The sequence below is a fragment of the Bombus vancouverensis genome, chromosome 11 (genome assembly GCF_051014615.1).
Source record: "Bombus vancouverensis nearcticus chromosome 11, iyBomVanc1_principal, whole genome shotgun sequence".
In the NCBI taxonomy this organism is placed as follows: Eukaryota; Metazoa; Arthropoda; class Insecta; order Hymenoptera; family Apidae; genus Bombus; species Bombus vancouverensis.
In genome coordinates this window covers 6,751,203-6,767,943 of record NC_134921.1, presented here as the reverse complement: position 1 = coordinate 6,767,943, position 16,741 = coordinate 6,751,203, and the positions used below count along the sequence as shown (strand labels likewise).

The following is a 16,741-nucleotide window of genomic DNA, read 5'->3' as shown; positions in this document are numbered from 1 at the left end:
TATTAATTTGAAAATTTCTCTAGAAAGTAGGAAAAAATCTTCTGGGAAAACCCTCGTTAATTTGGGATTCTAGGAAAAGAAAGCCTTGAAATGGATTGAGAAATAAAATGTTTGTATAATATAATATGCATAATTGACTAATTTGCTATCCTAGAAGAAGAAACTCTTGAAACGGATCGAAAAAATGATTTACGATATAACAACTACACGGTCCTATAAATATTAATACGAATTGTATTAAACGCTTGGAATAGAAATTATATTCTGGAATATCTGTGGATTCTTGGTCACGAGTATCCTGAGGAATTCAAATCATTCTCTGCTTAAAGAGATTGGAATCGTTGCCGATGAAGCTTCCTAAGAATTCACGGCGCGTCCGTGACTCGTTCGACTCCTACGTAGAATCTCCGATTCTTGACGTCGGATGTTTCAGCATCCAGCTGCGTTTCTTAGACAGAGAAGCAACGGTGCGACGCGAAAGAGACGCAAAAAATTTGATTGCCGATTTCTTTCGCGAAAAATGTCGCGACGCATGCGTCTCGTGGCTGGAGTTTTCGCCGCGCGAGGGTTGAGGACTTTCCGACCGAAAGGGGAAAGAGAGGAAACGAGGGATACACTTCGAGAGAATGACAAGCGGAGGAAGAGGAAGAAACGTAGAGGTTAGGCGAGGTTATAGGGAAGGGTAGGAAGGACAAAATGGACGGCAGCCAATCGGATGGCGGGACAAAATGGCCGACGGTGAATTTAATCAATACTTCCTCCGTCCTTCGTGAGAGGGTGGAGGACAGGACAAGACCCAGAAACTGCCAGGAACGTAACAATCCATCGTCGAGTGTACGTATTCGCATCATTGGGGTCGATACACTTAGTTCCTTGCCTCTATGTTCCTCAGACACCCGTTATATGTACTAGAGAATATGAGTTCTTCTCCTTCGCTAACGATCTCCCTTGTTTTTCCATTGTAGTTACTTGTTTTTGTGTAAAATCGTCAGTAAAGTGCATTCTGAGAATGAAGGGTTGCTCAATGAGAAGAGTATATAAATTGATCTCTTTTCATTTCTTCTTTCTTTGATAATTTGGAACGTTCTTCATTTAAGTATGTAGTTGAAGGCTCTCTAGCTGCGATGCCGATTATCTTGTTACAGGAAGAACATAACGAGCCTCGTGATGATAAAATTTCAAGTGGTAGTTATCTATTATTTGTTGAGAACGTAGTTGACGATTTTTTTAGTAATTAGTACATCGAATCTGGTAATTACCTAATTAGAGTTTTAGTATTACCTACTTGAGAAAACAGTTAGCTTCGTTAAAAATATTTGAAAACTGCTCTAAACCTTAAATTTGATATTCAGAAGGAGATTTAATTCGATGAATGGACCAGAATAGTCTTTGGATAATTGAAAATTCGTACGATCGGATATAATACTTAAGAGCAATTACGTAAACATCAATTGATTTGAATATTCCTATATTCCTTCACGAATATTCGGGCTCGAACTCAAAAGTTAAAAATTCAATTAGACAGAATCATGGTGACATTTCAATATATCAGAATAACGGTGTCATTGTACGAGAAATCGATTTGGAATTTGGTGGAAGGAGATTCAACAGCTTCTCGCGTCTGTTACTTCGCACAGAAAGTTTAAATTGAAACGATGCAGCCCGGAGGTACCGGGAAAAGAATTCTCGGATGCCCGGGGATAAATTTCTTGACGGTGCTATCGGCCCAGAGAATGCAAATTACTTGTGTCCAAGTTCCTCCTCCGCTGTTCCTGAGGGCTGTTTTCCACTTTTTCTCGCTTTGTCTTTACGTGAAAATCATGAAAGTACTATCTCGATGAAACAGATAAAGTGCGTGCTCATTTTCTGATAACACTGGCGCCGTTATGAATGTTACATTGTTTATTTGATTTAGAGAGACGTCGATATGAAATGCGTTAAATTTTTAATCCTTGATACTGCAGGAACGCGATATGTCGTGTATTATCCTGTATTATCTACGAATATCAATTTTGTGACGAATTTTAACCCTGGAATATTATAGCGAGGTATTGTATTATTCCTTATTTTTTTTAAAATAGAACATAAGAAATGTTAATTATTACTATAAGTTATGATTTGATAAACTGTTGCGTAGCAAACATACGTTTGTTAGCTGTTATGCTAATCAAATTACGTATTTAAATCATCTATTTTTACTTATCTTCATAGTTAGAATATTTAATTTCCCGATGTAGATAATGCTATCCGGAAATTATTTTGAATTAAATTTAACGCAGGCATATTTTTCTACCATTATATAATTTTCCAATTTGACGAAAATATGAGAAAATCATTAAAATATTACGTTAGTATACACGAAACGAATTTTACATTCAAATCTTTTTTAATCATCCAGGCCCCTTTATTTCTTCAAACAAAAATAAAATATTGACATAAAAATTCGAAGAGCGTGATAGGAATAATTGATCTCTTAGTATCATAAAGATACACTGATAAAAAACCAACAAAATAAAAAATAATATAATAGTTAAATTTTTTAATTTTTCAATTGAATATGAAAAGACTATTCATAAATGTTGAAGGTATTTGTTAAGTGTACAAATTTTTACATTTGTTCCAGCGAATTAACTAAACACAAAGAATAGACAAGGGTAAAAAAAAAAAAGTAACTTTCGATCAAATATGCTGAATCTATACAAATTACAACGACAATGATTTATTTCACTGCTCATAAGGACAAAATTTTGCTAATAAATAAGACATGATTGAAACGCGACAACGATCGATACTCGACGTATGAGACGTAGTATGCATCCCCCGCGTTTGCCAGTACGTGCATACGCGAATGGGTTACGCGTGAATGTGAATATTCATGGTGGCAGACTACGAGCTCGTTTGTCTCGTGAAATGAATTTCGAGTAACCTAGATTGAAAACCTGGCGTAGTTCGTCCACGCATTTATCTCGTTGCGAGGTCATTTTTCATTCGAAAGCTCGATGTCTGGGAAAATATAAATGCCAAAGGGACGAGTCGCCTCAAAATTTTTATTCGCCGGACACGAGATATTGCCCCTATACCTTGGAATTGAAAAATTCCACTTGTAACGTCGAGGAAAACATTTGTCACAAGTAAGCATTATTTAATTCGTATTATCACGGAGATCTTACATTTTTTCTGTTGCGTCGTTTCAGATTATCGTTATCAGCATCTCGTGATAACGTCCCATGGACGACGAATATGCCTAAGTTTAAAGTAACATGACAGAAAATTGTACTCATAATGATTTTCATCCTGTCGTATATATCATTTCACAAGTATTAAAGTTTTACGATATTATCGCAATTATTACACCGTATTACATCATTTCCTTATGAATGAAGATAAGAAAATAGAAAAAGTTAATCCCACGCGATACTCAACTTCTTTCACGTTTCTAATAATCTCTGTTTCTTGTCTCCAGTAATCTGATTTCATTGGTTATCGTTATTACGTAAACGTAATCATTCATCATTGACACAAGATACAGGTAATTTAATCGCCCTCGTTCATGTACTGATTCCTTGTATTTACGATTGCACTCCTGTTTCGTACTTTACAAGGAAAAGATTGAAATTGCTTGGAGTACGCGATTATCGGTAAGACCCAAGGAATACCAGGAATAAGCATTACATGAACTTTTATAGATAATCGATCGAAGTCTATAAGATCGAGTGTTCAGACTGTTTTCATGAACAGATGGATAGGATTTACGTGTTCCTCGAATGAATATGAGTGTCTTCAATAGGTCAGTGACCCTTTAAGAAAAGAAACGAACGTGAACGGAAAAGTATCCGCTGTGTTATCTTTCATTACGCTCCTTGGACACGTTTGTCCGTAATCAGTCTGTACCAGTTGATACAGCCAATGATAGTTAATGCGATACATACTGTTGGTGATCAAACAGTCGAGCCAGTGGCGTGCGTCGTAAAGCTTCAAATCTCTCATTCATTTCGCGCGATCAACCTGTTGTCGGATCATAAAGTCTTCTTTCTAATTTACGTTTAATGTTAAAGGTAAGTTATCATTTTATGCCTTTTACATTATAGATATTTGGCTTGGAAACGCTGTTATTATCGAAAATTATTTATTATTGTTATTTTTCGAATTGAATCATGCAGAGGACAAAATCGACAATTTTATGAAAGTTAACTATTTGATTTCTGAAGGATTAACACTAGTACTATTAATAAAGAAATTATAAGATTTGTACGAAACAGATATAAATTTGGAACAAAGAAATATAAATTTAGAAGCCTATGGAGGAATATGTAATTGAAAGAAAAAACAAGCTTCCGTTCGTGCATTCTACAAATTAGATCTCTGTGAAATCAATTTTGATGGAACGAATCACGATACAAGAATGCAAACATTTTGAGTAATATAGTTTGTGCTGTACAATCTTTAATTTATATAAATTCAAGAAAACAAATAGTCAAATTTCTTTTCAATATCGCCAGCATGTTCCGGTTTTAATAACAAAAGAGGAAGAAAACAGGGTCGTTCTGATTCACGAAATAAGCTCACAAAGTCCTTTGTCAGGAGCAGATTTCAATTTCTGCGTGCCACATTCTCGACACAAAGGAATCTCAATGCTGGCTTCACGATCCCAGCAATCGCCATCGATTATTTTTATTCGCTAAACTGAAAAGCAATTGGTATATCTCTTCTGTGTCATCGCGTGTTTGCTATTATGTCAATTAAAATAAAAATGCCAGAACTTGTAGCTTCTATCGTTTAATTAAAATTAAAAGTTGTACCGTGCACACTACTGCACATGGCATCGATCGCGGTTTTTGTGCGAAGAAATTCTTCGGTTTCCATCGAGCTTCTACTCGTAAATCATCGACGCGAGAAAACCTTCGAAACAACTTAGGAAATAGAGGCTTACCGATTATCTAAGAAGGCACGAGCCCTTGATGACAATTAGTGGAATTTTAGTAAAGTTTGCCCGTTCCAAACTGGGGACGACCGCACCAGTTATCGACATACGGCACCCAAAACCGATAACGGATACCAAGATCCTGGTATTACTCACTCCGCGTGCCAACGAAGCTTCTAGGATATAGTGTGTCTCGTGATACCCGAATCAATCCATTATACGACGAAGAAATTCGACGATCGAAAACAAAAGAATAATCTCCTTTTATCGAAACATACTATTGTTTGTTGCCTTTCCAAGAATCTCAACTCCAGATCGTATCGTTTCAGAATTTCAGATATGTGTCTTAATCGTCGACAGAAATTATTGTCAAATTCTAAAATATAATTTTAATTTTAATTCAATTTTACTGTTTGGATACTTTCATAATCGAGGAGTTTTTTGAAAAAAATGTTAAAAGATAAAGCGATGAATTAGATAAATTGCTAGTATTTGTGTTTTAGTGTTTTAATATCATCTGTATTTCAATTGATGATTATACTAGTTGTTAAAAATTTGTATTCCTTTTATATTTAGAAAGAAAAATACAAACTCTATAATAATTGTGAATTGTTATGTAACTAAAAATCTGCATGCTTGTTTGGAACGCTCTTTAATTTTAGACATCGACTTTAATCATTAAGAAACAATGATCAGTTTTAAAGTTAAAAAAGCTAAAGTTCTATGATATACAAACAATCTTCTGTTTTTTTTTTATCTAAGAATTTATACTCCGAACTATTCACTTTGATCGTTAAAAAATGATCATTATACTCGCAAATATATGGAGAACCGTCCTCTTTTCCTAAAAATTTCAACTTCAGCTCGTATCCTATCAATACATTTATATTTTAACGCATCCACTCAAGCCATGAAAAAACAACGGGCAAATTCTAAGATATAATAGCAAAAGCCATCTTCACACAATTTCTATTCGCCTTCTTCCCAGAAATTCCTCTACTACATGCACTATGTAACGCGAGTCACCCTGTATATCATTTGGAGACATACCAGAAGAGAAAGAGAGCTGCAGGAAATTCCCGATTGTCATAACCAATCCCTCCGATTCCTCCTCCGGCGGCTATCGGAACGCGGCAAGTTCCTCGTTTGCTTTCGTATTGATTAGCCATCACTTTCAGATGACGCCTCTACTTCGGTGGGTGTTGCTGGCGTTGCTGTTGGCCATGGTGGTCGCGCATCCGGTCGAGCACGCATGCGTTTATCTGTGCCGTGCACGGAACACCAGCCCCGAGATCACGGGAGGCTGCGAGCACCAGCAGAAACTCGTTCTTCAGTCCAGCGGAGGCCGGTTCCCGATTCACCGTCTCTTCAGGCTCTGCTTGACCCCGTGTCATGGTTCGTCGGATTTGCTCGTCTTCGACAACACCCACACCTGTCGTACGTTTCGACAGACGCTTATCCAGTATCACGGTTGTTCCTGCGACGACGTAAATTATGGCGAAACAAGGAATAACCAAGAAGATCCTTCGACAGTCAAGAAATTCGAAGAGGATCAGTTGAAGGGGACCGATGTAACGAGGATGTTGGAGAAGGCGGGCGAACAACAGATTGTTCGAGGTCAAAGTTTAAAGACCAAAGATGTTCGTCGATACATCACGGAGATCAAAGTGGAAAAGGATATAATCCAAGCGGACTTTAAAGATACCGACAATTTAAATAAAGCAGACTCTGAAGAGACATCTAAAGATGCTGCTACTGGTAATTTAGAGAAACCAGGCTCCAAAGATGATGCTTCTCGCAAGGAAGATTCCACGGATGAAACATCTGTAGACTGGGACCGATGGTGTATGAACCAATGTGACAACGGTAAGGGTGGAAGCGCTTGTAACTGTGACATAATACCGTGAAGAGGAAGATGGGCTTCCGGACGATGAAGGCAGCAGATTTACGAATTTACATATCTCGTAGGTTAGTCGGAACAATGGTACCGATAGATATAAGGTTAGTTTCTTTGATTGATAACACGTAAACACCGTTTATTTCGTGTATCTTTCTTTTTTTTCCTAATCTATGTATATTCCTCGATAATCCTCGTCGGGGCGAGATTCGATCGTATATTACGATTCATGTATGCAATTCCAATAATCGCGATCGCCGGATAAGAAAAGAGTATTTCGTGTCTTTTATCTGAAGATGCTTTCGACCCAGCTGCTCGTTGTTAATCTACCGATCAACGAGATATCGACAATGTAAGACTGTAGTGGAATATTTTTTTCGAAACGATCGCAATCTGCGATTATCGGTCTTTAGATGGCTTAATTGCTTTCCTAGGCTTAAGAGACTTCTTTAGACGCTAGGTCCGGTTCACGCGCTCAACGGGGGGAGCTTAACGACCAGGGAAAAAACTTTTTATCAGACCGCAATAGAGGGATTTTCTTCGAGACAAAGGAGGCTTTTCGTTGTCACGAATTATCGACCGTCCTCCACGATAAAAATGACACATCCTTCACACGATATTTACAGTTCAGGGAAACGATAAAGAACACTGTGAGCATCGTTCTAGAGGCGTGTGAACAGGACAATAAAGTGCAATGTGTGTATTATGCAATAAACGATATTTATACGTGGCAGCGGTGCAACAAACGCGTGCACCCGCGCGTCGATATACGTCTAGTTTCCTAAGATTTCTTCTAGTTGTAATAAATAATCTTTTACACAACGCCGGCGTATCTTAATTAATAATGCTGTATTTAATATTAGGATATCAATAGTTTAAGGTATTTGTTAAGGGAAATGAAACAAAATCCATGTCTTCCAATTTCGTAGTTTCCTTCATACTTCGCGTATAATCAAGCCTCGAACATGATCGGATGTAATAATCCGACAGGCGAGCAGAACAATGCAAGCATGCGAGTACTTGTTGTAGTTGTTATTTAGGCGATTATTTTTTGAACGCGATCACGTTCCGGTTCGAGGGAAATCGATGGTGATTGTAAAACGATTCTTCGGGTTCCTTAGAACGAAACGTTCATTTCGTTCATTTTATATAGTATGCCGTTCAAAAAAACGTTGTGACGCGACAATAAGACGTAGATTCTAGTATGCCTGTGCGATGCAAAACTTTGTCTTTCGCGCACTTTCGACACATACATCTATCTGTTAAAAAAAAAAGAAGATACAGTTAAAATGTATTTCTGTATGAATCATGCGTCCTTACGTTATAATAAATACGGCGAACAGTAAAAAATTGGTTTTTCTGTTAGGATCGATCTACACATTGAAATAGTTCCGTAATAATAGTAGGAAATGCGCGAAAGACTCGACTTCAGCAATTTATTATCTGGGCTATGTAATAGTTGTAAGTGAAGTAATTGCTTTGTAAATATAAATACGAATAATCGGAAATTTTATTTAACTAACGATATAATATCGAGGAGTCAAAACTTGTGGGGTACCAATTTACAAATCTAGAATATAATCTGCACAATTTAATCGTTGTTAACGTTTACATGGAGTTATTGTATTCTGATATGTACCTACACGTAAAAAATGTATGTGGTTGCTGCCGGTAAGCAGTCATGGAAAATAATTAAGCGATATTATAATTATAATTATATTAATATTATTAGTATTAACGAATATTACGCTCAAAGGCTCGTTTATCGGCATATTTACGAGTTAATCCGTGTCTCTAATATATTTGTATTATTTATGTTTGTGATTGTACATTATGTATATATCGTATAAGTAAATAATCTTTGCATTATGTTTTGTCATACGATAAATAAAGAATATTGTAATCTAAACGATGCACTGTTAGATAAATTCTCGTAAAGTTTGAAGTGTATTAAAAAACATTATTTATGATTTCGAAGAATATTTTCCTCAAGCTAAAAATTGGAAAATGATCGGTAAGAGATAAATGCAAAAGAAATTTATAGATTCCTTCTTTATCATCTACAGCTTGTTCAGACAATTGAAGATAATTTATCGACATTTACCTACTGTAAATATTCGTGTTATCAGCTGAAATACGTGGTTTCTGTTGAAATATCAGGTCCCTTCTATATCGTCTCTGTTTCACATGTCCGTGCTTCAGTGTCACGATGTATCCACTGGTGAGATACAGAATAGACGTGACATGCAATGCTTTTTCGAGTTCTACGTTTTGAGGGTCAACCTGACATTATCGATTCAATATAATATTGGTTTGGTATATATATAATACTCGTCTGTAGTGTCTCCATTGATTAATTCTGTACCTCGTCGGTTGTATCGTGATAAAATCATCCAGTAAATGTATGTACGCACCTTGCTGTGATAAAACCCTAATATTTAATCAATGATCGCATTCTACTATTTCTTTGGTAGATAACGCAGAAATTTAAAGATAAAAATAAGAATTTTCTAATCATCAATCGGTCAAATAGGACATCAATAAAAAATTATCCAAATTATTAATTTTTACTCAGCTTACATCAATATTGGAATATTTTTAAAAAATATTAACGTTTCTGAACAAATTTTCCATCTATACTCACAAAAGTTTCTATGAAACTTTTAAATTCATAGTTTTGTAGAAGAAAAAAAAAGGAAATAGTACATTTAGCAATATTATGTTACAAAATGATGAAACAGTGTTTTGCAAAATTAAATACAATATATAATAATATTGTAACCTGAAGTAACATTATTCATATTGTTTTTATATCTATATAAAATATCTTCTGTATCGTAAATAGATCGTCATTTCCCTTGGGGTAAAAGGTAATCAGGAGTGTCTGTAATTAAGTTTCGTACGCTATTGCTTGTAACATTGTTCTATAACAATATTACAGCACATATCTCTGTGTGTAGTCTGGCTTCTTATAAAAGCCGAACCTTCTTTCGGAAACAGCAGATCACAGTCATCCTTCTCTCCAAGAAGATCTTCCAGCTCTAGGTAAGATTAGAAATACATTATTATTATACTATAGAAAATAAAATTTCTTTACATTCTGGTGTAAGAAAAATTCAGATAGCTGTCTCGAATCATTTCTAGAATTTCCCACAAATGTTCAAACTTATATTCTATTCTTCTTTTATAATTCATGATTTTTAAATTCTGCGTTTTAAGTTTCATATAAATGCTTGCATATCTTTCTATTATTTCCACTGATTGTCGTCGTTGTACGAGGAATTTGAACATTACGTCGAATCGATACATCCTTAGACAAACTTCTTGGTGAGTTCACTTGCAAATAATGTAGGCCATCTGTACTTGATAGGCACATTTGTCTTCGGTTCATTTCTCTACTATAAAAGCTCCGAGCTTTTGCCTTATTTGCAACATTCGCTGACCAACTACCGTACAAGTTCTATCGTTTCCACATTTGTAAGTAAACTGACCATTTCTATATAAGAATTTTTCCCTTATATATTAAACAATTCTATTTGGCAAATTTTACTCCCTGTTCCATGTTACTTTTAGTTTCTTCTTCCTATACGATATTCTTAGTTTATCAAATAGTTGTTCTTTTAATTTCAAGCAGTCTACAAATCAAAACCGTCAGAATGATGTCCTTCCGCTTCGTTCTTGTCATCGTCGTTGTCGCCTTCATCCTCGCCATCGGCGTGGATGCCGCCTACAGGAAGCCTCCCTTCAACGGAAGCATCTTCGGCAAGCGATCCAACGCTATCACTGGTAAAATAAAAATTTACAATATCTTTTAATTATTCTATAAAGAATGAGAAGTGTTTCTGTTTCTAGAACTTCGCGATTAAGAATTTTTCAGATTTCTTTTATGCTCTTCTAAGTTCCAATAGTACATTTTATTTTATATTTATCCAAACTCTGAATTTTATATTATTCTTTCGTTCCGTCAAATTTTCATTTATATAATTTTTAATATTCCTTTGTATTTAAATTCTTATACTAATTCTTATCTTATGTTACATTATATTTTGTCTCTTTCGATCAAATTTCATCTGACACCCCACTACCTTTATCTTACGTCTAACCGTATTGAATTTCCATATTATTCTGTCGTTTCCCTGACAATTTCTATCAAAAATGATATTTCTGCATGGAATGTTCCATAGATTACGAACTCATCAGCCGAGCCATGTCATCGGTCTGCGAAACCGTCAGCGAAACATGCAACGCCTGGTTGGCACGTCAGGACTCCAACTAAAAATATTGAAAACGCCAGGGTTCACTTGAATGCGCCGAATGCTAATATTTATTGCTTGATCATTTCATCGACGTGTAATACATAGATAGCCAAACTATGTCAATGTCTAGTTCAACAATCACTCTGACGCTTTGAGATTCGTCGCATCGTCCAAATCACTCGCCGTCTTGTAATTATATCGCTTAGATTTCAATTAATCTCGTTGTATACATGTTTCTGATAATACAATATAATAAAATCTAATGTTTCCTGACATTAATTCGGTGGTTTGATAATTTCCATCTTTGTAACTTTTATGTAAAATTCTTATGTCCAGATGTTTCTTTTATTTTTTTTTTAAGAAATCGACAATTTTATTTAATTTTTATTTAATTTTAATTATTGAATTTTATTTAATTATATTTATTTATTTAATTGAATAATATATAATATTTATTTAATATAAATATTATTATTATTATTTTAAATATTATATTATTATTATAAATATTAACTTATAATATGTATTGTATTGAATAATTATTTAATTTTTATTATTGATAATTTACAAGTAGTAAGAATTTATATTAAAGTGTACATTTGCACGCATTAAACATTCTATGTTGCAAAAATGGATGAATTTGTCTCTTACTTTATGATTCCTGAATTCTATATAGAACCAAATCATTTTATCTGATTATTGAAAATAAATTTAAAGAATGCGTCTTTTCGAGAAAGTGTCCACTTTTAAATAATTTACGTAGCAAGCAGAGGTTCAACGAAACTATCCAATATCTGAAATGCAGATCGAACGATTCGATATGGGGAGCACGTATCACTCACCTGGTGGAATAAGGGTTACGCTTACGCGTGGACAAAGACAGTTTCCTAAAAACAAACAGGAAAATAATTGCCTTATAAATCAATGACTTCTTGAAATTCACGATAATTTAATCTTTAATACATCCATTAAAAATATCATGGATAAATTTCAACAGCGTATTATCCTTTTACAGGGATATATTATTAATAACGAAAACATCTTATTACGTTAATAATAATACAACATTTAAATTTCTATCCTTCACTCGTGTTCTCATTTTAGCAAACAAGAAGGTTTTCAGCCTTTTGAGAAAAATTTCAATCTAAAATTAAAACCAAATAAGGATCATTCGTAATTATATCATCATTATTAAATTATAATAAAACAATTTTTGAATATTTTCCTCAAACTTAATACACTTTTCAACGACAGATGAACACTATTTAATAGATAATTAAGAATTAACCATTAAATATTAGGTCGTCCAAAAAGTTTCTTTCATTTTATAAGGAAATAATGGATGCACAATATTTTCCATTTTATATTATTTTATCGAATTACGTATGATCCATTTTGTTCTATCAAAATGAAGATCACAACGTTCGACTGATTAGGTTTCATGTTTGTATAAAGATGCATCGTTGTAAAAGACGGGTCTGTAAAAGAAAGACATTTTTCAGACAACCTAATACTTCCTATATAATACACGAGTTATTTAATTCCAATTACAATAAGACGATAAAAAAAAACATTGAAATCTGGAATGAGCAGATTTGACGATCAATTTAAAATACAAATTTTCAATCTCAGAAAATCTTCGCGGTATACTCGAAACGTAAGCGACGGTTCAAATATTCCACAGACAAAAATTATTCAGCGACAAACGTTCAGCTTCAAATTCATTCGACGAGAGGATAGGGGTGCAACAAGTGTCAGCATCGATTCACATTAAAATCAACCTGATCGAAATACTTAATGCATTCTAAATCGCTGCATAAATAGAAGGATAGCTGACAATTTTTGTTCAGTGTATCGTGACCACGGGAAGGTAAGTGACACGTGCAGAACAAACTTCCCAAGAAAGCGTTTCAATTTTCTCTTCTTTATTCTGGCTTCCGCAGATACACCGTAACCTTACATACATTTCCTTACATGTGAAGAATGTAGGGGAGAAACATTATAAATCACATTTTCTATATCTCACGAGGAAGCAATTTTAGAATTCAGTACGTTGTTAGTCGATCGCGTGTTACTAAAATTGTCTCTATATTTTGTTTCCATCGTAAACATGTGTTTTTCCTATCCTCTTCAACGTTTCAAAGTTTGTTTCTCGTATAATATTACGATATGAGGATATTAACATTAGAACTGCCGATAGTTAACACGAAGCTATTTTTACCAAAACCAGTCTTTAAAAAATACGTAATAATAGAATATTTTTATAGTTATTGATTTGTTACTTCCTTACAGAAGCAATTCCATGTTGTGTAGTACATTTTTGGTATTATTAATATCAGGGACCATGATTCCTAAACGAGACTCGACATATTTATAAAATTGTAGAACCAGTTATTTTGACTGGTGTGGTATTTCTAGTGTTAAAAAGCTTGGCTTTGTAAGTATACTTTTGACTTTTATACAGGGTGGTTGGTAACTGGCGGTACAAGCGGAAAGGGAGTGAAAAAAGAAGTTGAAAATATAGAATAAAAATTTCTTTTTTTTTATTTTTATTTTTTAATTTTTCCATCGAGACAACGATCTACAGTGAGATCTGTTATAACGAAATGCGATAAAGTGCACGCGTACCGAGCGAAAATTCAAAGTCGATTTTCTCGAAAACAAAGCCTCAAACGAAAAATTTTTATTCTATATTTTCGACTTCTTTTTTCGCGTAGAATCGCTCCCTTTCCGCTTGTACCACCAGTTACCAACCACCCTGTATAAAACTTCGTCAACGTATCAGCTACTTTTAAATGACTCACATGTTTGGGCCTAGCAGATTATAGTCATTTGATATTACGGTATCGAATATATTAAAATATCGCTAATCTTAATAGTCGTATTTGTTACCTTTACATAAAACTCGATCAACTACTTTTACAACATTTGTATCCTTGAACGAGATTCTAGTCGTTTTTAATCGTTACGTTAATACCCTTCTGTTTAATATTAACGTAACGTTAAAATCAGAAAATCAACAAAATTACACTTATCGTGCATTCCCTTCTTCTCCGTATTTACGCGAACGTACACGCAGAAAGAAATCGAGAATGAACATCTTAGATCTTCAAGTTCGGTTTCAACGTCGGCTGAAACAACGAGAACGTAATGGAACGTACACGTTGGAAAGATTTCTCACGCGTGATCATCGCGCAGATGCCATCACAAACATCGGGAATATTTAAATGCAATGGGGCTTTGCCGTGCAAACTCTACTATTCCTTCGCCCACGGTGCAGGAGTATTCTGTCCACTCTTAGCGATAATGGAAGAAGTCCTAGGAAAAATCGCTCAGTTTGCCACATACAGTCGCGGAAACAGCGTCGTGTGCACTTTGCTCTGCTGGCTTGTTCGAGTATACGATACGTTTTCGCAGACAACGATCATGGTCGAACGAGCGGACATAGTCGTTAGATAAAATTTGTTGGAAAGTCACAGTGTTTTGTTAGTTAATTGTTTTACAAGACTGATCGAGAATTAATCGATTCGTTCGCAGATCCAAAGCGAGAAGATGACGAGTTTGCGATCTTTGGGATTTTCACGACGTTTTATCGTTGGTGGTGAGTTTATTTTTCAAATGAAGAATATTTTGTGCCGAGAGTGCAGTGTCCCTTTTATAGTGATCAAGAGTGAATTTCGTGAGAATTTCTTCTTTAAAACATTTTAGCTCTTACGGTTGGCGTTTTGGCATTGCTGGCTTGTGAAAATCTATCTAAAGCAGACGAGGTACCGGCATTCTTCTTGAAAATTGCCAAGAACATTCCTCGTGTAGGACGTAGCGAGGGTTATAATGATTTTTTGAAGTCTCGAAGGAACATTCCACAGATCTCAGGCTATAATAGTCGTGCACAGGTATTAATAATTGAGACACAGTATCTTAATTTCATACCTTTTATACCGCACAGTAGAATAAGCGATTTCGATCAGACGGTGTATTGGTTAGAGTACTGTCTCGTGCGAATGTTCTAATGCTTTTGTAATTGTTAGTTATATTACATAAAGTTAGCGTGTGTTTTCTTCATCTTTAAGGCTGAATCCTGGGCACCGTATGCTAGCGACAAAACTTTCTCGAGACCTATAAAGAGACGCGTGGATTATCCTTCGATTGATGGTAACGAATCAATTTTATACGATCGTTTATTCGATTAAGTCAGGATAATCGTAAAATAATTTTCTGATTTCTAACAACTGTCCATAATTTATTATTTTATTTAAACGACAGGAATAATAAGTAGCAGCATACAAAGTTTTAATTAATATATCAAATTTTTTCTAAAAAAAAAAAAATAATTTTCGATCGAAATTTAGACTTCCAACAAACGAAAAAAGAAAAGAAAGAAATTTTCTAACAACTGTCCATAACTTATTATTTTATTTAACCGACAGGAATAATAAGTAGCAGTATACAAAGTTTTAATTAATATATCAAATTTTTTCTAAAAAAAAAAAAATAATTTTCGATCGAAATTTAGACTTGCAACAAACGAAAAAAGAAAAGAAAGAAATTTTCTGATTTCTAACAACTGTCCATAACTTATTATTTTATTTAACCGTCAGGAATAATAAGTAGCAGCATACAAAGTTTTAATTAATATATTAAATTTTTTCTAAAAAAAAAAATTAATTTTTCGATCGAAATTTAGACTTCCAACAAACGAAAAAAGAAAAGAAAGAAATTTTCTAACAACTGTCCATAACTTATTATTTTATTTAACCGACAGGAATAATAAGTAGCAGCATACAAAGTTGTAATTAATATATTAAATATTTTCTAAAAAAAAAAATTAATTTTTCGATCGAAATTTAGACTTCCAACAAACGAAAAAAGAAAAGAAAGAAATTTTCTGATTTCTAACAACTGTCCATAACTTATTATTTTATTTAACCGACAGGAATAATAAGTAGCAGCATACAAAGTTGTAATTAATATATCAAATTTTTTCTAAAAAAAAAAATAATTTTCGATCGAAATTTAGACTTCCAACAAACGAAAAAAGAAAAGGAAAGGAAAATGAATGTTACACACATTCTGAAAATTTTATTAAAACGTTTCCTACCGTTTTAACAGATGCTTGGGCTTGGCAACACTTTCCCCTCGCGATAGAAGGACCTCGAGAACTCTGGCGAACTTTGGCTGGCTATTCCAAAGACACATCAGATGAGTACGTTTTTCAAAATTATCAGTGCGAAACTGTCTAGTTGATAGTTGGTTTAATGTTTGGTTAATTCGTTTAATAAAAAGCGTGGACAACGACGTATGGAAACGGAAGAAGAGAACGGGAAATGAGCCTGTGATTTCAGAGGACAATTAGCATTAAAGAAGCGAGATGGTGACGTCGCTGTGCCTACGGATGAATATACTTTAATGATTGCTGTCGGTGTAAGGTGTTGGGTTAAATATCGAGAACAATAAATATGTAAATAGGAGATGTATTCTTTTTTCAAACGTCATTTTCTCCTCTTACTTCGAATGAAACCCTTATTTTATGATTTGGCGAGACACATCCTAATTTTGTAGAATTAAAATGTTCTTTTCGTGTCTCTTTACCCAAATGACTAACTGCAAACGTAACATTGTATATGCTGAACAAGTTTCTTTGTAATTTGTCGCACAACTGTTTCTCTC

General features: G+C 34.4%; 3 protein-coding genes across 4 annotated transcripts; all 3 read left to right on the top strand.

Moving 5' to 3' along the window:
* The first annotated feature begins 3,724 nt into the window (after positions 1-3,724).
* Positions 3,725-8,168, top strand: LOC117166266 (uncharacterized). The gene is made up of 2 exons (XM_033350080.2): positions 3,725-4,055; positions 6,100-8,168. The coding sequence occupies exons 1-2, from the start codon at positions 4,047-4,049 to the stop codon at positions 6,826-6,828; spliced, it is 738 nt and encodes a 245-aa protein (XP_033205971.2). The 5' UTR covers positions 3,725-4,046; the 3' UTR covers positions 6,829-8,168.
* Positions 8,169-9,829: 1,661 nt separating this feature from the next.
* SIFa (neuropeptide SIFamide) lies at positions 9,830-11,338 on the top strand. 2 transcript variants are annotated; one of them, XM_076622719.1, is made up of 3 exons: positions 9,830-9,863; positions 10,453-10,604; positions 11,003-11,338. In XM_076622719.1, the coding sequence occupies exons 2-3, from the start codon at positions 10,475-10,477 to the stop codon at positions 11,092-11,094; spliced, it is 222 nt and encodes a 73-aa protein (XP_076478834.1). In that variant the 5' UTR covers positions 9,830-9,863; positions 10,453-10,474; the 3' UTR covers positions 11,095-11,338. The 2 variants fall into 2 exon arrangements, with proteins under 2 accessions (XP_076478834.1, XP_033205890.2); XM_033349999.2 differs by lacking the exon at positions 9,830-9,863 and adding an exon at positions 10,268-10,295.
* A 3,167-nt stretch (positions 11,339-14,505) lies between these two features.
* Positions 14,506-16,501, top strand: Eth (ecdysis triggering hormone). Its single transcript, XM_033350057.2, has 5 exons — positions 14,506-14,675; positions 14,783-14,967; positions 15,145-15,226; positions 16,184-16,277; positions 16,358-16,501. Exons 1-5 carry the CDS (start codon positions 14,627-14,629, stop codon positions 16,425-16,427), a joined length of 480 nt encoding a protein of 159 aa, XP_033205948.1. The 5' UTR covers positions 14,506-14,626; the 3' UTR covers positions 16,428-16,501.
* The last annotated feature ends 240 nt before the right edge of the window (positions 16,502-16,741 follow it).